Source organism: Sphaerodactylus townsendi, linkage group LG07 (genome assembly GCF_021028975.2).
Source record: "Sphaerodactylus townsendi isolate TG3544 linkage group LG07, MPM_Stown_v2.3, whole genome shotgun sequence".
NCBI lineage: Eukaryota > Metazoa > Chordata > Lepidosauria > Squamata > Sphaerodactylidae > Sphaerodactylus > Sphaerodactylus townsendi.
The window spans coordinates 78357186-78380212 of NC_059431.1; the positions used below are offsets into that span (position 1 = coordinate 78357186).

Sequence of the window (23027 nt, forward strand, 5' to 3'; positions counted from 1 at the left end):
TATTAGACTAAGGTTGCCACTGTTGAGGTGTGTAGGAGGATCACAAAGGATAAAATGCACTGGGAATGCTTCCATCCTGCTTCTCCTTCTGATACCGTGCCTTCTTCGTGCTTGTCAGCCCCTCCCATCTTCTCCTGTTTTGTTCTGCAGGGTCTGAAAGGTATAGAAAGTCAGACTTCTAAAAATTACTTATTTCTGTTTCATAACTGTGTTCCATTCTTTTCAGAGAGCCAGATGCTCATACAGAACATTCCTTTGAGCAGCAGAGGGCACCTGGAGAGCACACCTGACTTAGTTGTGGACTCCACCTACTACAGCAGTTTTTACCAGCCATCTCTGTATCCTTACTACAACAACTTATACAACTACTCCCAATACCAAATGGCCGTGACAAGTGATACCACCTCTGGAGATGTGGGGAGTTCCTTGGTAGGATCCCCTGCTAAAAACAGCCTCCCGAACTTGGCAGCTTCCAGCAAACTGTCTATATGTCAATGCTTCAGTCCGAGGAAACCCAGTTGGCAGGTACTGTTCCATAAAATGAGTGAAACTGAGGCATGCTCTATTCTAAACCAGTGGCTTTGTTTGGTCAAAAGTAGGACTTCATTTTCCCTTTTGCAGCTTTTAGTGGAATCACTTTGCCGAGAATCGCCTATGGCCAACCCATATGAAAGGTCTGGGTGTAGCCATGGTGATAAGGGGGGATCTGTACCAAACAAAGATGTTCCACTTGAGGGGCAGGTATTTCCCATCTGAATAGCACTCATAAAACACATACGGAACCACATCTTTACTAGACAGTTAACTAAAAAAAAGAAGTAACTAGGAGTAAAAATACAGTAGGAAGTAATCTGTTTTTAGAAAGAGCAGCAGTAATCCTGAGACATAATTGCCTAAGAAGTGGAACGTGATTTGACGACTCATTCCCACCAATTGCTGAGCAGGACTCAGTTCCAGCCAAATCATGTCTGGAAGTGATTCCTGTGCTGCCATTAGCCGCACCTCCCTTCCCAATTGGGCCTCAGGAAGTGAGGGAGGGGGGGAAGGGGCCCAATCCTGTGCACTGAACTTAATGTACTGAGTCCGGCATGCAGGATTGTACCCCCCATCTCCCATCCCAAGACCTGAGGGCCTCAGGAAGTGAAGTGGGGAGGGAAGTGAACCTGATCCTGCGTGCTGGACTCACACTGAGTCCAGCAGGCAGAATCGTTGCCCCACCTCCCTTCCCAAGACTCACTGCTGCACCAGACACCAACAGCTGTCTACCCCCCATTGTATTGTTTAGTACAATGGGGTTTACTTCTAGAAACGACTAATATGAAAATGATGTCAGAGTGGTACATCAGCATGTAGAAAAGAGGTACAACTTGGATTCTCACTGGTTAAAATGCAAATTAGGGACATAGAGAAACTTGTTGCTATAGAGTTTGTGTTTAATTGATCTATTACCTTTTGCTTTTATGGCCCCTTGCCTGAAACAACTTAAAACCAGATTCTTCCTAACCTCCAGAAGATCCACCGTAAACTGGCATGATAAGGTCTTAAATTATGACCTTAAAAATCTGCTTTTTCCTTCTTTTTATTTTGTTAACATCTGGCCTGATGAAGAATTCTAAGGAACTCTAAAGCTTGTGCACTGTTATTCATTGGTCCTAATAAAGGGAATTACCTGCATTTTGTGTTTAGTAGCTGGTGCCAGGTACTTATCTACTAAAGCAATTGTGTTCTCGATATTAATAGAACATCCATGTTTCTTTGTATTCTTGAGCTAACATAATTTAGTCTGTTAGTTTTTTGATAGGTAGAACTTTCCACATTTTTGAAAACCAAAGCTGTAACCTAAGAAGTTTTTACATTTAACATTTGCTACAATTTAGCCACTACTAAAAGATACTGGTGAATTGATGGTAAAATAGTTAACAGTCTCTTTACTGGGCCAACTTTTGTTGCCATAGATGGGATTCTTTTGAGTTGCTGTTGAACAGAATGGAATAAAGCTACATCACATAGAAAATGTTTGAGAAGAGAATCTGAATATTCATTGTAACTGAAAAGCTGAATACACCGATATAAAACCATTTTATAAAACAATATCACCTTACCTGTTTGTCTCATCTTCTTAACAACTAATGCATCCTAAAGACTGGCATGGGAAGGGCTGCTAGTTTCTACTTGTCATTCTACAACCTATTGACCCTTTCTGCACAAGCCCCTAAAAATCTTTAGCAAATTTTTCAAAATGTTTTCAAAACCCACCTTTTGTTCGCACTTACCCTTTTGAAAATGCTTCTTCGCCCTGTGTTCATTTTTTAAAAGAAAAACTTCTCAGATTTGAAGCTATGAAACTTCAAATGCCTTGTGCTGCAGTTCTCTAGAGGTCGTGCCTATGTAGCTACACAGACACAATCTTCTGAAATAATTTTTTAAAAACCTGACAGAAATACAGCGTGAGATGGCTGGTTCAAGCTCAGAGAATGGCACTGACGAGGAAGTCCGAGGACTGTGGAGCAGCATGGGAAACATTTTAAAGTGATTGCACAGCAACTGAAAACATTGTCAAAACTTTTTCAAAGAAAAATTGCTAGAGAACGGCATGCAAATAAAACTTTTTCAGGCAGGAAATAAAATGCTTTGGGCTAAAAACCATGCAGAACTCCCACCTCAAAAATTTTTATTTGGTTTGTGGGGAAGGGCGATTATCTATCAATTGGAGTTTCACTTTTGTTTCATACAGCATAAGAACAAGCCTGCTGGATCAGACCAGAGTCCATCTAGTCCAGCTCTCTGCTACTTTCGCAGGTGGCCATGCCCAGGGTGCCTTTGGGAGCTCTTGGGCTATGCAGTGGATGTGGAAAAGCAGTGGCCTTCATGCTGCTGTTGCTCTCCTGAAGCACCCTGGTCTGCTAAGGGCATTTTGCAATCTACTACAGGATCAGGGGAGGATCAAGATTGGTAACCATAGATCGACTTCTCCTCCATAAATCTGTCCAAGCCCCTTTTAAAGCTATCCAGGTTAGTGGCCATCACCACCTCCTGTGGCAGCATATTCCAAACACCAATCACACGTTGCGTGAAGAAGTGTTTCTTTTTATTAGTCCTAATTCTTCCCCCCAGCATTTTCAATGTATGCCCCCTGGTTCTAGTATATTGTGAGAAAGAGAGAAAAGTTATCTCTGTCAAGCATTTTTCCTACCCCATGCATAATTTTATAGACTTCAATCATATCCCCCCTCAGCCGTCTCCTCTCCAAACTAAAGAGTCCCAAACGCTGCAGCTTCTCCTCATAAGGAAAGTGCTCCAATCCTTCAATCATCCTCGTTGCGCTTCTCTGCACTTTTTCTATCTCTTCGATATCCTTTTTTGAGATGTGGCGACCAGAACTGAACACAGTACTCCAAGTGCGGTCGTACCACTGCTTTATATAAAGGGGCATGACAATCCTTGCCAGTTTTATTATTATCAATTCCTTTCCTAATTATCCCCAGCATAGAGTTTGCCTTTTTCACAGCTGCCATGCATTGAGTTGACATTCCCATGGAACTATCAACTAAGACGCCCAAATCCCTTTCCTGGTCTGTGACTGATAGCACTGACCCTTGTAGCGTGTATGTGAAGTTTGGATGTTTTACCCCTATGTGCATCACTTTGCATTTTGCTACAAAGAGGAGAATAGAGTCCTGAAACCCAGGGAAAGAGGAGAATAGAGTCCTGAAACTCAGGGAAAATAGCCACCATTTCTGAGCAGAGTCTCAGGACTGAAGTAGACATGATGACTTCCTTGGATCCAAGCCGGGGTGGCTGCTGCCATGTTCAATTTTAATGGGTAATTTTAAAATGTCATGGGAGATAAGCATGGAATGAGGTGCTATTATTATTATTATTACATATACATACATATTATTATTATTACATATTATTATTACACATATCCTGAATGCCAGGTCACCAAGGACCTAGGATATTAGAGGTATTTGCGTAGAATATGTGCAGTTCCTAGAAGTGCTGCTTTCTGCAGCATGTGGACTGATGTTCTGTCCAAGTTTAGGCTTTCCAGATGTTTTTCAAGATTTCTTGGGATTCCTCCTAGAGCACCGACTACTAGTGGGATTACTGTTGTTCTTTTTTGCCACAATCGTTCAACTTCAATTTGTAGGTCCTTGTATTTTGTGATCTTTTCCAGCTCTTTGTCTCACCTCTGCCCTGCTGTCAACTGGGCACAGCAACATCGATGGGAATCCAAACGTAACTTTCTTCTCTATCGCACTGTGTATCTACCGGGTGAATTTGTGTAGGTGTCTGTCTAATCGGTTCGATTTCGAATGCACCTTTAATGGCATATAGATTTATTTTAAAGATTAAACATAGAGATATAATAGCAGCCAACCTACAACTTTACAATTTCTGTGAGTTAAAATAGCACCATTTTAAAATTTGGCCACCGCTTCCAGCTTGGCTTCGTGGTTGTGGCTGTTTTAAAAGATATATAACCTTCTGTTTATCTGTAGTACCTTCCACTTCCATGCAGGAAGGGGATTATATGCTTCTTCCTACCTATCTCATAAAAGGGACAATCCAACAGCATGTAAGGATGCAGCTTTCCACAAGAACCCATGCCACCGCGGGCATTTCAGCACTTTCTTTATGTAGGATTCAAGGAAGGTGGCGTCCAAGGCTAAAGGGAAGAAGGCCAGGGCGATACACCTAGCTAAAGAACGATTGCTCCTCGCCACCGGGCCTCCAACCAGGAGGATAAAAGGTACTGGAAACACCAATTAGTCTATCCATGGGTATTCCAGAGATCGGGGAACAGGTTTTATTAAGCTTCCTCTGGCATCTGTGGAAACTCATCTGTCAAAAAGTCTCTTCTTGATGGCCCCATAAGACCTCCTGCTCTAGTAGCATTAGCAGGTCCTCCAAGGAAATGCCCAACTCATTAAGTTTGGCTTCGATTTTAACCCACCACTGGGTTGTGTGGAGGATGGAGCGTCCCTGGGATGTATAGTCCAGTTCATCTCGATTAAAACAAATCCTGGCCCAAAACTTGAATGTACGGCACCAGGCCAGAGTTTCCAGCCGATGCTGGCCTGTTTCTAAGCACAGGGCCGCATAGGGAACAGAATGGGGCAAGTGTCTGTCTGTCTGTATTCTAAAGTCCCAGAGTATTTTTGCTTCTTCATTTTCTGTGGACTTCTCTGGCTTGTGCTCGTACCAGGTCTTGCTACAGGGCAGGCCATACTTTTTGCAAAGGTTCCAGTGCACCATTGCTGCTAGCCTATTGTGATGTTCGAGATAGTCAGTTTGGGCTATTTTCTTACAGCCTATTATTATTATTATTATTATTATTATTATTATTATTATTATTATTATTATTATTATTATTATTATTATTATTATTATTATTATTATTATTATTATTATTATTATTATTAAATTAAGCTTCTATACTGCCCTTCTATACCGCCTCCCCTCCCAATGGATTTTGAAGTTCTGAAATGGCCAAGCCTCCCAGTTGCTGTTTTGGCACTTGAAAAGGCACTGGGGAAAGGGGGGGGGGGTAAGAGCACCTTGTCCTGCTATGCTGCAGGCCCCATCAAGATTGGGGTCTTGCAGCATTTTTAGATGACCACTGGGTTGGATCGGGGGACACCATCTTGTCTAGTTCAACCCTCACTGTCCTACAACTGTTAGAACAAGCAGTTGGTGATTCTCTGGGGCAAATTTGTAGCTGCCATCTGCATCTCATTCTAGTCTGTTGTTCCAGTGTGCATGTACGTTAAGGTGTTGCTGTCAGAAACCTGTCTACATAGGAACAGGAATTCCAGAGAAACAGAAAGCGTATACTTGTAATTCAGTAATCAAATAACGTTTCTTAGGTGCAGAGTATCCCTTCTAACCAAAGGGTATGGCTAGGAACAGGTCTCCAAAACCTCAATTGTAAATCCCTGACTACTTGCCTGAATATGATCTACAGATCTAAAACTTTATAGTTTATGTATAACATGGGGTGGGGAGGAGGATTTGATTGTTCCCTTTCAGGTAGCTCTGTTTTTATTTCTTTCCAATAGCAATGATTAGGGAAGAAAATATAAAATAACTTGCATGGAAAGCTAAAATGAAAAATTAATTGTCTGTACCAAGAGATATATTACACTGTTAATTACAAGAGGTGCTGAGCTTGTTGACCTCAGCAACTTATGTGTGAAGGATTTTAAAAAAACCAGACATAATTTAAACACTTTAGAATACAGTCCCTGAAAGTAGTTGCCTTCTGAACTAAGAAAATGTTTTCTGCAATCTCTTTAGCAATTCATTATAGTCTTCAGAAGGGAGTTGGTAAACCGTGTTTTGTGTGGTTCTATCCCATACAGAGAAGCAGTTCCATGTTGCCTTGTTCCAGTCCTCTCTGTAGACCCCATTCTGATGTCTTTTTACCTCGCAATCCTTGGCCTTAGTCTCTTTGGTGGTCAAACTGAGGCCATTTCCCCACTTACCTTAAGCCCCGCGCTACTCTCCTCAAGTAGCGCGGGGTCCCAGGGCACTCCCCACTCAGGGGCAGCGACAACGCAGCCGCCCCGACGCTGCCGCTCTTGCGCCCCCTCAGTGCACGGCATCCCTGGCGCTCCTCAAAACGGCGCCTTTTGATGACCCCGTGGGGACGCCCGGGCGCTCGCCAGGGATGCTGTGCGCTCAGAGTAGCGCGCAGCAAAGGGCAGCAAAGGTAAGTGGGGAAAGGGCAGTAGCTGCTCCTCCCTCTTTTGCCACTGGTAGGATTTAGCCCAGTGACACTTCTATATGATAGCAGCTTTTGGTAAGTGGGTATACCTGCCTGCCTGGAGGATCACTATACTGAATGCATGTATTCCCATTAGCTGGTATCTCCAGCCAGAAGGAAATCTACATGACGAGCCATTATCAGATACTATGGCATCCCATGAAGAGTGTTGTTTGGCAAATAGGGGCCATACCATTTGAAATAGCTGGGAAGCCCACCTCTAGTGTGTGGTTGCCAGACTCCCCAAAAAGTAATGTAAGTGCATTAAGTCGTTGTCCTTTTAGCTTTTAATAGTTCTGGTGTTAAATACATCTTTTGACTCCTACATATTTGGAATATTTTACCAGCTCTGTTGTAGACTGTAGGAATTATATGTCCTAAGGGAACAGTAGACAAGATACAGCTGAAGGGAAACTGGGATAATAAACGGTTGGGAATGGAGCCTAGAAATAACTTCATAAAGCAAATTAAATAAGAGGAAGGGATGAAGGTCATCCCTAACAGGCTTTCACATGGTATGATTATTTGAACGTTTCTCAGACAGAAAACAGCAGAAAGTTGTTGGGGACCAATTTATAGGTTATGTTGATGAACCAACTTACAAAAACAAACAAAATGAATTACCTTAAATCGAGAGTCTAGAATTTTTAAAGTACTGTGGGATTTTTGGCAACTTAAACCAGTTACCATGCAAGGAGAAGCGCATGTAGTGCATTATAAGACACCCTTCACAGTACAGATTTATGCTAAAAGTAACCTAATGTTTCTGACAGCTCAAGTGTGACATGAATATAATCCACATTCCTTGGAGAAGCTAATCTAAGCTGTTTATTTTCCGATACTGCTGATAGGGCTATATCTCTCGGTGTCACAGCAGTTGAGATTCTGATGGTAACATATTGTTTGTGGGTCACTGCTTTTGTCTAAAACAGTAGGTTGGAACAGAATAGCAAAGGTTAATTAAGTTTGTCTATCATGAGGTAGGAGACCGAGATATAGATGAGTGCTGGAATTGTATCTCTGGAAGACTTGGAATCAAAATGGTGAGTAGGAAAATGCGGCTATGGGAGATTCACCCCCCAACTTCGCTGGATTGGTAAAAGTATTCAGAAGGTTTTAGAATTGGATCTCAATAACAGCAGACACTCCTAATGTGTAAATACTCAACAATAGTACTTAGTTTAGTAATTATAAACATTATCTAGATGGTTGGTGTGGGTTTTATGGGCTGTGTGGCCATGGTCTAGTAGATCTTGTTCCTAAAGTTTTGCCTGCATCTGTGGCCGGCATCTTCAGAGGTGTATCACAGAGAAAAGAGTGTTACGCACTGTGTCAGTAAAAACAAACACATCTGACACAGTGTATACCAGACTTCTCTCTGTGATACACCTCTGAAGATGCTGGCCACAGATGCAAGCAAAACTTTAGGAACAAGATCTACCAGCCCATGGCCACACAGCCCAGAAATCCTACAACAACCAGTTGAATCTGGCTGTGAAAGCCTTTGACAATACATTATCTAAATGAGCACTATAAATAACCCATTCTGGAAGATGTTTACTGCATTGCTCATGGGAATGATATAATCTGTTCTCTGTGTCCAATCCTGATAGTCTTGTGAACTCCATTTACCAGAGAGAAGGAAATCATGGGACTTCTACTAGAGCCAACTACAGGAGTCGTAACGATTTTGTGACCTGTCCTGGCATTGCAGGATGGGTGCCAGGTCAACTGTTTCTACCTTTCCTTGGTTGACTGCATCAGAAGGATCCCCCCAGTCTAGTGAGAGACTGATATATTCTGAATATGTACATGTTGTTTTCCATGTATGGGTTGTGGCAAGTTGAAAGGCTAAGCTGATTCTGTATGTGACTAGGAGTACTGCACACTTAACTTTGGAAATTCACACATGATGGGGATCTCCAGGGTTCACAAGTTCAACTTACCATGGATCTGTTTGTTCCTTGAATGACCTTGGAATAAAGAAGCATTTCTTTGCTATAGATGGCTGTGATGCATTTGTTTTCTACCTGGACATTGGGAAATTCACCTCAGTTCATAATTTTTCATTATAAAAGCTGTGAGGCTTATAATAGCATTATATTGTTTTTAGCCTTCATGCCCTGGTTATGATGTGATTTTTGACCCTACCCCGCCCCCTCTCATCAGGTGACAATTTTTGATATTTCAAGAGGGTGACTACAAGGGCCTTGCAGTCCTCATTGGGTAAATGATCTTCTAGGTCCCCTTTATAATACAGTGCTAAGGTCAAGCATTTTTATGTTTGGCTGGTTCTTTACTGTTACTATAAAATAGGGTAGCTAAGCTCTATAAAAAGGAAACCTTGTGGTTCAGATTTACTGTGGTATATATTCTAAACAGTTTAATAAAACAAAACCTAAAGCTTTCTAGATTTTCTTCAGTGGTTAATCCAACGCAGATTGTTTGCAGAGCCTTAGCCTCCATCTGTCGGTCGTACCGTGGTTCACAGACTTGGTGCGGGTAATAAGATTATAAAACATGTCTCTTGCTAGCTGGCTACCACATACTAATAATAATAGTTGTAATAATTCACTGAATCCTGGGCTTTTAGGTTTGTGTTTAAAAAAAAAAAGAATAGGGAAAGGAGAAAAAAAACCTAAGAAGGTTTGAAAGGAAACAGGTCATTGCTCACATCCCCAGGAGAAGGAAAACAAACTAGACAGCCTTTCCGTGGATAGTGGTAGCATTTTATAGCTGCTAAAATTAAATTGTCCCTGTCTGGTGATTATTTTTAGAGAGATGCTCAGAAAAAACACAGTCAAAGAAAAATAATGGGATGTGTAGCAGTCTTAAAAGTTAAACTGTACACAGGTACCCAATAATCTTGGCATATTATAGTTGAAGGCAGGTTGGGCATATGAGAGGAATATGAACTTTTATGGTTCATATAAAAAGTTCTGTCTTTTGATAACATTGCAAATAACGTTGTATTTTATGGCGCCTCTTCAGTCAGCATCCAGCATATTTAGTTTGAAGGAGAAGTTTGACTGATGTCTTGCTTTTTCTGAATCTGCTGTTTGTAGCCTTTATGATGGGTGGAAAATGTTGTCCAAGTTAGACCATATCATATGGGAATATGAATGAATCTCAGGGATAAGGTTTTTTTTTTAATCAAATGGCCTCCGTGCAGTTTTCTTTGACACAGTTTCCAGTGGCTAGGTCAGTCCAAAACTGGAATAAATTATTTGCATGATTGTACAGGCTGCTGTAGGGATATGGTTCATTATTGGAATTGAGGGATGCAGAAAGTCAGTGGTAGGGATGATATAAATATCTTGAAATCAGAATTTGAATTTCGTTAAGCTGAGAATACAGGACTTGAAACTGGAAGTGGCCTGTTATAATGCTGTAGTCTCCATGGGTAAGAGGCAGAAATCATCTGGGCAGAAATGCATGGTACAAGACAAGCAATACAGACAGTGGTCTCTGAATTATCTCTGATCAGAGTAGGCTTTTGAAGCTCTCCCAAATCCTTGGAAGTACAGTGATAGTGAGATAAGTGTGCACATCGTGGTGGCCCTCTAATGTTCCACTGTCAGCTCTCTGAAAACAAAACTATCACACCGTTACAATTTGACAGCAGTTAGAGCAAAATAGAACACTTCTACTTGTACAACTAGTTTGGGAAGCAAAATTGAGGATTTTAATACAAATTGAGGATTTTAACATTGGGGTTCTTTCCTTGATAAATTAAATAAGTTTAGGGAGTATTCATTCCTATTGGTTCAGTAAATGCAAGTAGAATTCTATGTGCCCGCCTCAGATTTGTGTTACATACTACTTTCCATGTTTTTTCTCTCAACAGGTTAAAAGCCCAGAGAACCGTCATGGCATGAGTTCCCAATATAGGATGCATTCATACTATCCCCCCACGTCCTACTTGGGACAGAGTGTTGGGACCCCTGCCTGCATTCCCCAGATTTTCACTTTTGAGGAGAATCCTTCTTTCTCCGAAACAAAAGCCAATGGTAAGCATATCCTCAACAAGTAGGCTGTCCTTTCAAAATGTGATGCAGAATTGATTATCCAGAAGTGTATAACTCAGGAGACAAATGGGTTGGGTCTGTGGGTTGGGCCCCATGAATCCATTTTTCCAGCACAAGCAGACTTACTCCATCAGAAGAGTCATAGGAGGAGCAGTTTTGTCTGCTTCATCTACTTCAGCAGTGTTTTGAGGATTTTGTGCATGGGGCTCTTCCAACCTCCATTGTCTTTTTTGATCCTTCTGGGTGTAGAAGGCAAGAAGGTTCTATCCGACATTGCCACTAATTATGCAAAGAATCCAACCTGAAGATTTGCTTACACTTTTCTCAGTTGTTACACAAATGCTTTGTTCACTCATTCTTTACTGTTCTTCAGCTTTATTCTCACTTCAAGTGCTAAGGGAGAGCAAGAGCTAAGGAAAAGAAACTATTTGCTGATTGTTTAGTGACCAACCACATGGTTTCAAGTCCTGCAGTTCTAGCCATAATATTTCTTTACTTCTCATCTTGGCAAATTACCTTGATGGTCAGGTATCTTTATGAAACGAGAATCGTGGAGGAAGAGACTTTTTCAAAAATACTTTGCCAAATGTGATCATAATTCTAAAAGGAGGAGATGGGAGATCGGCGCGTCTTGTGCATTTTTAAACTGCCCAAAGTGCTGCACCGTCAATCATTATTGACTACTCGTCCAGACTATAATCCACATACTGATATTGTTCCCTAAGTTAGCTCATCAATCAGCAATGGACAAGCAGGGCAGTGTAATTTACTGAGCTCCAGCCATGTTTTCCAAGCTCTGACAGAGTGTTTTTCCAATGCAGGGGAACCTGCCTGGTTCAAATAGTACAGGTACAATTATGAAGGGTGTGAATAAAAATACTCCGCACACTTTTTTGATGGTCCTCCTAATAGTTCAGTCTTTTCCTAATGCATTCATCATTTCCAATACATGCTGTACATTTTCAGTCTAAAGGCAAGACAGATGTCTTTGTTCAACTGCAATGTTTACAGTGTCAGCTGAGTTTTGTGAAAGTGTGGACAATAGAAGATGTCTCATATCAAAATGGGAGACTTGGTTGGTTCAAAATGTATTCCCCATTTGTCACTGCCTCTGTCACCATTAGTTACCAAAATAAACTTCAGTTACTCCAGAGCTGCTTCAGAATTTGAAACTGTGACTGAATCACAAAATGAGCATAAAACTGCTGCCACATGTTTAGTCACTGAAGTGTCAATAAAGCTAAGGAGAAATAAATAAATATAATATTTTACATGCCCCGAGGGTACAGTCAAGATTGTGTGTTTTGCCATTCCATCACTGTATTTTGCTTGTCTAGAATTCTATATTCAATGCATCGTTCAGCATCTAGAGAATCTCTTTGTTTATTTTGAAGCAAGTTTCTAGCCCTTAAGGGAGCAAATTGGGCTTCAAAGTCAATGTCTGGTAACTTCACAAAACCCAAAGCAAAAGTTGATCACATTTCTTGGTGCACAAAGTGGATTCTTCTGGCACAGTTTTGATAGGAAATTTCTGGACATTGCCAATTATGGGGAGGGAGCCTGCATGTGAGCACTGGTTCTGTTCATGGACACCATGCTGGTAAGCACACAGAGGCACAGGTCAGCACACATGCTCACTGTCTCACTCCATACATTCAGTCATTACATGGAGGGGTCATTATAGAGAGCTACTGTCCTGAAATTGGGTCATATTATGGAATAGTAATGCCATTCAATGCCAAGCAGTTAATTCATCTCCCAAACCTGTATGAAACCAAATAGCTATGTTGGATTAAATTTAAATGTTTCATCCATATGCCATTACCATGCTTACATAAAATTGACCTGAGTGTGATAGGAACCATTCCATTGGCGCAACAAACCCAGTATCTCCAGATGAATCATAGAAACAGAAGCTGCAACAGATCAAGGGATCATTGCCAAACTGCTGCTAAGTAGTACGATCCTGAAAATTCCATACAAATGCTGTGACCTATTAGAAACAAGAAGACAGAAATTGCCATGCTGAATCTGAGTGTGGGTCCATCTAGTTCACTATTGTCTCCAGCAGTGGTCAGCCAAACTTCTCTGGGAGCTAAACAGTTAGGGACAAGCCATCCCTTGATGTTATCTCCTTGCTAATTTCTTAATGTCAGGGCCAAATGAATAACATTTAAAGAGATGAATCAAAATTAGACAAGGATATGATGCTATTACATAATGCAGGTGGTTGTCATTGTGTTTGATGATTGATCTATGTGTCACTAGTGGAACCGTGCTTTTGAAAAAAAGAATACCCTGAGCATATCTGATATGCTAGCTGCTTTTCCTTTCTGAGGTACTGGGTTTGTCTGATGCCATCCTGGTTTCTATGACCTTGATGTTTAACTAGGATGGGGCCCTCATGAGGTTGTCCTTAAATACTGCCAACCTATTTTCCATGGCAGTTATAAAGAGATGGGAACATATTGTTATACAGCAGGTGGCTCCCTATGATCTTTAACTTTTCATTCTTGGGGACAATTCTTCTTTCAGATGTATTTCCTTCATCTGCTTTCTTCAACCTGCCTTTTTTAGTTCCTTTCATGCCTTTGTGGTGTTGCACCTCTAGGATCTTAGTAGCTCAGCTTATGGCAGCCAGGGACCCTTCTATCTTCCTCACATCCTGTGACACTAGGAAGCTTAGCCTAGGGCCAGTTTCAGGTTTTTGGGGGTTCTGGAAAACAGAGTATGGCTGCTCCCCCTTGGTGCCCCCCTTCCTCCTCTAGCCACTCCTGTTCCTCACTCTGGCAGCTCTCCTTTGACTCTCCCTTGCAGATTTCCCTTGCCAGCCATAGTTCATCCCCTCACTACCAGAAGCTTTATCAATACAACAAAATCTCTCATTACCTTTAGCAATGCTGCTTAGTGATTCAGCCTCAATTCTGTGCATTTGACAATAAAAAATAAAGAAAAGCTAAGTAAGTCACAGATTTCACAGTCCCAATTATATTTTCTTCCTCTCAAGGTGCGTTCTTTTACATTTACCTTGCCTCTTTTATGCCTTAAAGCAACTAAGTCAGTGGGTCAAATGTTTTGTTGCTGCAACGGAGGGTTGAAATACCATGAGATAAACAGAAAATACAATGGCTGTTAAAGCAGAAATGTTTGCTGGAGTTAGTATTACTGGAATTGTTTGGAGAAGGAGGATATGGCACTGATTATTAGCAGCAAGATTTCTGGTCTGGCAGAAGAAAACTAGAGGGAGGATTGTCGTCTAAACTACAGCTAACAATGAAAGTGGGCTGTGTTTTTCTTATAATTCATGAAGTCTTGTGCTCACCTCTGAGGTGTAACTTTGGTTTTACGGAGGCCTTGCCAGTTCATATATTAGCACTGTTAGGCCTACCATTTCATTAATGCTGTTCTGCTAACTTAACTGCCTATTTGCTTTCTGCATATGTTTTGATGGGGAGGAAAGATCCGTTTTCCTCTGATTTATGTTTTTCTTTTATGAAGGGTAAGAGGTTTGAACAAATATTCTGATTCTTGCTGAAACAGGTCAGAGTGCATTACAGTATTGGCTTTTTGTACTGGAAATACATTTTTTACTAAAAGAGGACACACCAATCAGAGTTTGTTTCTGTTCAGCTCTTAATAGAACATTGTGTAACTGGCAGTGGCCAGCCCTGGGGACAGGGGGTAGCCTCTGTCCCTGGGAACCACTAATCTGGCCGTGGGGGGGGCAAATCGTGCCCCTCCACGTGACCAGGAAGATGGCAAGGCAGCAGGACTCGTCATCTCTGGGTGCCCTTGGCCCCGCCCATGTCATCATCAACGTGGACGAGGCCAAGGAAACCTGAGGACACCGCTCTCCCCAAGCCTCACTCTCCCCCCCCCCCAGGTCACAGCCAGCCGCTGGCAGTTCCTTCCCTCCCCTCTGTGGAGAGCAGAAGCAACTGAGGCTCCATCCTTGTCTTCTTTGCTTTTATAAGCACGGGGGCAGGGCTGGGGAGGGGGGACAAAGCCATGGCAATGTTACTAGCAATGCATTTAGAAATCATATTTCCAAATTGACTTAAATTCTTTATTAACAGTATTAACGGTATTAGTTTAGTAATTACAAGTATTTTCCATTTTCATTGATTCCCTTTCCCCCCACACATTTGGGGTGAAATCTCTGGAATTGTACCCTGCACCCTGGATCATTAATCACTTTTACTTAGAAGTCAGTTTTTGGTTTTAGGCACAGGCTTATTAATGCTTGTTCAATTTTAGTTCAGATTCAGTAGCTTAGATATTATTTTAGATAGTATAGTTTCTTCAGATGGTACTGGCTTAAGAATTCATTACACAGGGTCTAATACAGGCTGGTACTTAGACAGACTACCCACAGAAACATCCTTCCCTCAGTTATAAATCCAGAACTTAAACATATAATTCTCTCCAGAAGAAAGCAAAGCAAAAAACCCCAATACATCAGACTAACTCAGCAGTTCTCAACCTTTGGGTCGTGACCCCTTTGAGGGTCGAACGACCCTTTCACAGGGGTTGCCTAAGACTCTCTGTACCAGTGTTCTCCATCTGTAAAATGGGTAAATGTTAGGGTTGGGGGTTACCACAACATCAGGAACTGTATTAAAGGGTCGCGGCATTAGGAAGGTTGAGAACCACTGGACTAACTGGTCTCAGGAATTCTTCTTCTTTCTTAAAAGGTCTGTTCCTCTTCCTGGTTTATTTATATGGCCCTGGTCTTCTAGCTAAGCTACAGCCCTCCAATAAACCTCCACCAGTTCTCTTGTCTGTATATAATTTTGCTTCCTCATGCTATCATAGTATCACCAGTCAGATTTTCCAAACAGGCTGACTGCAACACTCCTCAGAGGGGATATGTTAAGGCAGTTCTCTTAAAAGAATACCAAAAAGCCCCTTCAAACTTTTCTTGCAAGAGAGTTATCCTCCTCCCTGTGTTACACCAATCAGAATGCAGAATACCATGTCCAATTAGGTGGCTTCCCCTGTTCCTAAGGAACTTATTCCCTACTCTGAATTGTAGACAATCTGTACCATTTAAACTCACATTTCCTGTGCAGTACAGCACATGGGATAACTTTTTTGTTTCACTGCGCTTAGTTTATTTGAGCACTTTTCTTCTAGCTCTGCTTCCTTCTAGTAAAGTCACATAAGTTAAGATGATGCACAAGAAAGAGTCAGGGTTTCATTCCTGTTGGCATGTATTATACTGCATGTTTGCATCTTTCCCCTGCCTCTTACAGGTAGAAGGGGATTTGGCCTCTACCTCTGTTCCTGCCTTCTCCTTTATAAAAAGCAGGGCAGGGAAATCTGCTGCATCCCCTATGTAATTTTTACTTAACTGGGACTGAAGTTGAAAACTTCATGCAGAGAAAATATGCACCTGCTGCACTTCCAGCCCAACTACTGCATGGGTCTCCAGACACCCATTAGTTATTGGACAAAACTAGAGTCTAGACAGCTCTCAGCATCCCTGAGCCTCTGGCATAGCAGAGATGGGCTGGCGGCGGAGGGGGTGGGGGCGGAAGTTGTTTCCCTCCTCGCCTTTGCCAGCATTGTGCCGGTGGACTGCAACCTGTACTGAGGCCAGCCTTCTGGTTGGCATAAGTCCATTGTGGCACTTTGTGAGCGTCTCCATGCTGCTGGGAAGTAGGGGGGTGGCGTCACATCGGCACCTCACCCCAGCACCTCAACTGTGAATGGGACTGCCTTTTTTAACAGCACTGCTAATAAATTGACTGCCAACTAATTATTGGTTTGTTGGGGTAGCAGCATCAAAAAAGAATCCATGGGTGTTATAGCTTCTTTCGCACCCTGTTTTATTTGAGTCACTGTGAGCTTGCAGCGACTTCTGAAATTCTACCCACTGCTTTACCAAGCTGCTTATCTCAGAGTGGAATAGTGGTGACCCAAAACCCTCTAATTACTGAAGGGTTGTCAAGTCAGTCATCTCAATCAACTCATCTTGGTTAATTCAAAGGATTAAAGCACCTGGCACACATGGAGAGAAGGGTTGTTTATTCAAGGTAACAAAACAGAATCAATTTCCATTATTTTTAATGATGGAAAGAATCATAGATTGAAATAAGGCTAAGGAGCTTGTTACTTTAAAATAACTAAGATGAAAGGCCATCAGTGAATGAGGCTGACGGAGGTATATACTTTGTCCAGCTTGCTTAAGTATGATCACATAACCCAATTTTATCCACCCTGGCTACTCTAAACGTAGCCAGGGTGGATAAAAAGTGATCAAAGGTAGCATATTTTCTGAATATTTTTGAAAGACAATTAATGGATAAACTGGACATTGTAATCTGCATTGGTTACTGTGATTTTCAATCAGGTAGTGATAGTTATCCCAAATAAATAAATGCAGAGCCTAAATTTTGACATGACATTTTGATGAGATGGTTAAATCTTTTGGAATGTAATTCTGTGCTCACTTATGTAGACCCAATGAACTGGGTGGAGTTTATCTGAGTAAGCATTTACAGTATTGGGCAGTGAGTGAATGTTATCATTTTTGTATCTGATTTCCAAGTGGATAGGCTCACCTGCATAGAAACTCGTGGCCTCGCATTCACTCTATGCATCTCACCACTCAAGGTATCCATAGAAAATGTGCTGGTAGTTGTGATTTCTTTAGGTTTGCTCTTGTCAACATGTCTTTAATGCTGGGGTTCTGGTAACCAGCAAGTTTATTTCCCAGTGCATAGCTCCTCAGAGGCAGAGCTTAGGCCAAGTACAAGTTGAATAACCTTCAGGAAAGCTGTGCTGTCCTTCTGTCGGCCGCTGTCTTTGAAAATTGCCTCCAGAGTTAGTGAGCAGGAACAGTTAAGATTTACAAACAATGATGAAGCTTGTCATGCATCTTTCACCATTCATCATCTGGGTGCTGTGGCTGGGCGGTGAAGTGTTCTTCATAAAAACCAGCTCAGTGTGAAATACACCTCGCTGCAATGTTTACTGCTCTGAAACTCGTCAGAAGCCCTTTATAGTAAATCCAGATTGCGATGTGACATTACAGTATATCATTGCACAGCGCGGTGGGGTTTACACTAGGAATGAGTGCAGTTCACACCAGATGAGATGTCGAAATTGAGTTATGTTGGAATTTGGTTGTTATATGGGGATAGCTTTTGTTTTCTCAAGTCTGAAAAGTTAGCTTTATATATATTTAGGTAATATATAATATGCTTTCTGTACATATACAGATGTGGGTGGGAGGTACTTGCATAGTTGTCTTGCTCATATGCAGCTATAAAGGCACGTATATGCAGATAGTCTTGTGTGCATGCAGCTTTTCTGTGTGCTCCACAGAGTTGCAGTAGACGTACCTATACATGTATGTATGTTTTTCTACAGTGTTGTTTATGTGGCATTGGTTTGTCCATTATATATTTAATTATATTTTGTTTGTAACATTAGCTTTGTTGGTTGTAATCCTTAGTGTATTTGTGGGCAAGGCCCATGAACAAAACTATGTAAGGCAAGGACCGTCTCATTATCAGAATTGCAATGGGTGCCTCCAACAGTTATGTTGACACAACATCAAATATTGCAAGATAGTGTTGGGGCATCCTTGCCTTAAAAAAGACTTACCACAGCAGTCAGTCTTGGGACTCAGCCTTTCACTTTTTCAAATAAAAAATCTGGGTGGGGGTGGGGAGATGGGAGTGGATCAATTCTTCCAAGATGCCTTCTCAACAATACCAGTCAAATAATTGCATTGTTTTGAGTGGTTGTTCCTTGCCTTCTTGAGTATTATGTTTGTATTATAGTTAGTTGAAATGACAGCAGCATTTTTTAAAAAAAATCTTCCAGTTTGGAGTATACTGGTCAGTAATGCCTACACAGGAATTTGTTGATCTAACAAAGTATTCCTCGAAGTTTAAAAATCATTGCAGATATTGAGTGTGCTTGCAATACTCATTCTTTCTGACTGTTCAATGTGGGAATGCCACCATGCTTTTAGTTTCTAAAGGATCATTTCATACAAGCATACCAGGCTACTAAGAAGTGATATTTAAAGTACGTCCCCTTCAGGTTTGGTTCAGAAGCCCGGTAATTAGCAATTGGTGTCATTTGAACCGAACAAACCCCCTGAATTGGTGCTTAATCCTTAAGTTCTCAATGCAAGTTGCAAGGGAGAAGGAACATAGCAAGGGAAGGACCAGGCGAAGAGGCTGATAAGAGAACCTCCTAATATTGCCTGCCTCCTTCACTTTGTGGGACAAAACACAAAGGGTGATGTAGCCAGGTAGAACTAGACTGCTTTCTTAGGACCTGGGCAAGAGACCCACATTACTGCTCCCCCAATACATATTGTCACTTACCTGGGAACAGGTGAGCTGGCTGGGGATTTCCTCCCCCTGGTGACAGCTTGAAGTTGCTTGTCCTTCTTGTTGCACTTGCCAGCTCCTTCTCTTACATTCTGCTCACTTTATTTTCCTCTTTCAGTCAAATTCAGGGGCATTCACCCACCTTGTCCTTCCCTCTGGACCCCTTGGGGTGGTGGCAGATAAAACAACATGGAGGAATAGATTGCTGCCGCCTCCACCTTCTCATGGGTGGAACTGGAAACAAAAGCCTGTTTCAAAGACCAGACAGAGAGGGAACTAAATCAAAGGTAACAGCAATGATGAATGGTCAGCATCTTTCATCAGTCATTTCAAACAGCTTCAGTAGGGGCTTCTGCCAGATTAGACACTTCAGCAGATGCTTGGTGATGCTATCTCCTGGTACAGGGCCTGAGATGTAGGGCTGTTATGACACAATGAAGGTGCATGCTTTCTCCATCCTGTGGAAACCATCCAACCTTTTGAGATGGATGCTAAACAGACATTCCTTGCCCTTTGTCAGACTATTGGTTCATCTTACACAGTCCTGTGTACTCTGACCAGGGAAGCAAGTTTTGCTCTGAGTGGCACAAACACCTGTTGATGGCTTTGCCATGACACTGATTTTTGAGGAGACTGTCCATCGCTGTCTTCTATTATTTGGTCATGTTAGCTTCCAGCATACGTGCTTCAGATGAAAAGGAGTGCACCACAGCAAAATGTCAGTATTGCTAAAAGGTGGGAACTGAAAACTGGCTTGCTTTAAAATGGCTGGCAAAGGAAAGATCCAGATAATGGAATGATATGTGTGTTTGTGTTGTTGCCATCAAGTCACAGCTGACTTATGGCAAGCTCATAGGGTTTTCAAGCAAGGATGCCTGCTGATAAAAGGTTTGATCCAGCAGCCCACAGATTTAAGGATCACAGATCTTCTCCACATCCCCTTCCACCCATCAATACTTTCTGTCCCTTGGGAAGTTTATTTGCAAGAATGTGGGACCTGCATGGTCTAACAGTTATGTGAGTCAGAAATCTAGGGCATGTGTTTGCTCACATAATGAGAGAAGTGGGATACCTAATCTGCATTGGAATTAACAATAGCGTGTGTGCAACTGAACTGAGAAGGCCCAGCAGGGGCAGGGCAGCTGGTCAGCGGGATAGGGCTGTAAAGTTAGAGACCCTTCTGTTCTTTTGTGTCACCTCTTATCTGTTCTTAGACTGGTGATCTCAGGTCTAATTTCCTCCTTCTTGGATGATATCTCTCCCTCCATCCCTTGATAGTGCAGTAGCTGTGGGCTATCTCTGTCAGCTTTCCTATCTGAAATATAGTTTCCTAAATAAACATTTAACTTTAATCAGTGAGTCTGCCACTTCTATGCATAACTAGAAATCTGCTAACAATCTACACAGTCCCCCAGCTACCTGGCCTTGTCTTTTCTGATTGAAAAGGAGGGAGCACTAGCTCATGTATGATACATGGCCTGGAGTAGTGGTTGTACTTATTGGGACTTGTCAGCAGCATGTTTTAAGTGTCTTTTCATATACTGGATTCGAGTCCAGTAGCATCTTAGAGACCATACAAATTTTCAGGGTATCAGCTTTTGAGAGTCAAAACTCCTATCAGATACCTTACAAAGGAGCCTTGACTCTTGAAAGTTCATACCCTGACAATCTGGTTGGTCTCTAAGGTGCCACTGGACTCAAATATGGATGTTCCACTGCAGACCCACATGCAGTGGCGGAGCTACAAGGGACAGTGGTGGAGCTACAATCCCCCCCCGCCCCCCTTTCTGTCTTGCCAGGCCTGGCCTGCCCCACCAGCTTGGCTCTTTTCAGAGGGCAAAAAGCTGTTTTCTGCCAGCTGGAAAAGATAAAAGAGGGGGCCGCAGTGGGGAGGGGGCGCCCTGTGCACACTCCTGCCCAGCTACACCTCTGCCCACATGCTACCCTCTGAAACTATTGTCACATTCCCTGTGGTGTAATAGTTAGGAGTGGTGGACTCTGATCTGGAGAACAACGTTTGATTCCTAATTCCTACACATGAAGCCTGCTGGGTGACCTTGGGCCAGTCGCAGATCTCGCAGAGCTCAGTCAGCCCCACCTATCTCACAAGGTGTCTGTTGTGGGGATAGGAAGGAAGGAGTTTGTAAGCCACTTTGAGACTCCTCATGGTTAAGAAAAGCTGGGTATAAATCCAAATCTGACACCTGAAATCTGTGTAGACCCTATCCAGCCCCCTCATGTGTCTCTTTATTGTCCACATGCTAGACCAGGAGAAATCAGAGGCTGGAACTTGCACAAAGAACCACTCAGGGCAGTAGCTACAGTTCTTACACGTCCACTTCTCAAATTCTAGCTTGCATTGAGGCTGCTCAGGCTCTGAAAATGAATTGTATTTGACTGAGAAAGGAAACAACTTCTTGTCTGAAACACAGTAATTGTTTTTGCTCCCCACCTTATATTTCTTACACTGAAAACATCATTTACAATGATGAGCCCATGAAGCTAACTGGGTGAGATTGGAAAACAGCATAGAAGTTCATACCTTGAGAGAAGGTCTGGAGTGGAGGGAGAGGAGGAAGTCTGCCCACAAATAAAATAAGCATAACGTCCATTTGTTGATTATAGTGGCTGGCTTATAGCATCCCAGAGTTGTCAATCACACCTTAATGTTTGTAGAAGCGAAAAGTCAATGCGTTGCTGTTTAATTTGACATGACTCTTGAGCTGCAGAAAAGCATAATCGCTGGAGGGGACAGTTAAGTAACTGTGCTCCATGTCAGCCTGTCTCGCTCTGACTCCCGCACTAAACACTTTGCTGATGAGCGATAGATTTGGTTAAATACCAGGGTAATTGCTAGCTCTAGCGCCCAACACTCTTGTCAGGCCTTGTACGACATCAGTATAGCTCTCGCCTCAGGCTGACGGAAGCTAAGCCACTAAAGAGAGCACTTATGTTCAATTACATTGTTCTCCTTTTCCTTTTTTGAAAGGCAATTGTTGCTGAACCAAATAAGAGATTGTAAATTATATTTCTTTTCCCTGCAGACCTGTTGAAGGATATCAGGCATGCAAATGCCAAAGCTGCTAAAGCTTGTAATTTTTTTATGCATGTCTGCTTCATGTACCAGGGACACATCAGCATTACTTAGATTAAAAAAAGATTTTAATTTAAAGCCTGCATGCTCCAGGCCTTTAAAACTAACTTACTGAGCAGGGGTAAGGCAAAATAATTTTTCATTCTGTAGAATAACAGTACATTTTTTTCGAAAGCCAGTGATATTTTTAAACAGCAGTATACTCACTGCTGTACAGGTATGCATAATGTCATGTATTTTCTAGTCACACCATTTTCAAGTGCTCTTACCATTTAAAATCAAATTTATGTCTGTTGAAGTGACTACACCAATCAGTTGCTCTGTGGTTTTACTCCAGGTGGCTTGCTAGGGGTGGGAGTAGAGTAAGGCATTAACTCTGGTGTTCTAATGTCTGAGATCCAATCACAAATAGCCAAGGACTGGCCCCAAAGTGGATGGGCAAATCTGCAGTGAAACCTACCACAGCTGTAATTCAGGATTCTGCAAACGCTCCCCATCTCCATTTGTAGGAAAAGCCCTCATGTTAAAATCAGTGAGCTCATTGAAGGCCATTCCTTGATGCCACGAGCCTGCTAGCTGAAGCTGAGCTATTAGTTTCATTCACAGGGAGCTTGAGTTTAGGTGCTGATACCTGTTAAAGTTATCCTGTGCAATTTGACAGTTGATTAACAGTTGGGATCTTTACTTGCCGTAGATATAAAAATAAGAACATTATTTTCTAGAGTCTTTTATAGTTTGCCCTCAGGTTTACTCAAATCTTTAGCCAACTGGCTGTTCAT

At 42.1% G+C, this 23027-nt stretch overlaps 1 protein-coding gene across 1 annotated transcript in view; it reads left to right on the plus strand.

Moving 5' to 3' along the window:
- The window catches only part of DMRT1 (doublesex and mab-3 related transcription factor 1), a 51581-nt gene that overhangs the window by 20869 nt on the left and 7685 nt on the right, over positions 1–23027 (plus strand). The window contains exons 3-4 of the mRNA XM_048504724.1: positions 227–525; positions 10620–10782. Of these exons, the coding sequence (XP_048360681.1) occupies positions 227–525; positions 10620–10782 (462 nt within the window). The remainder of the gene's footprint in view (positions 1–226; positions 526–10619; positions 10783–23027) is intronic.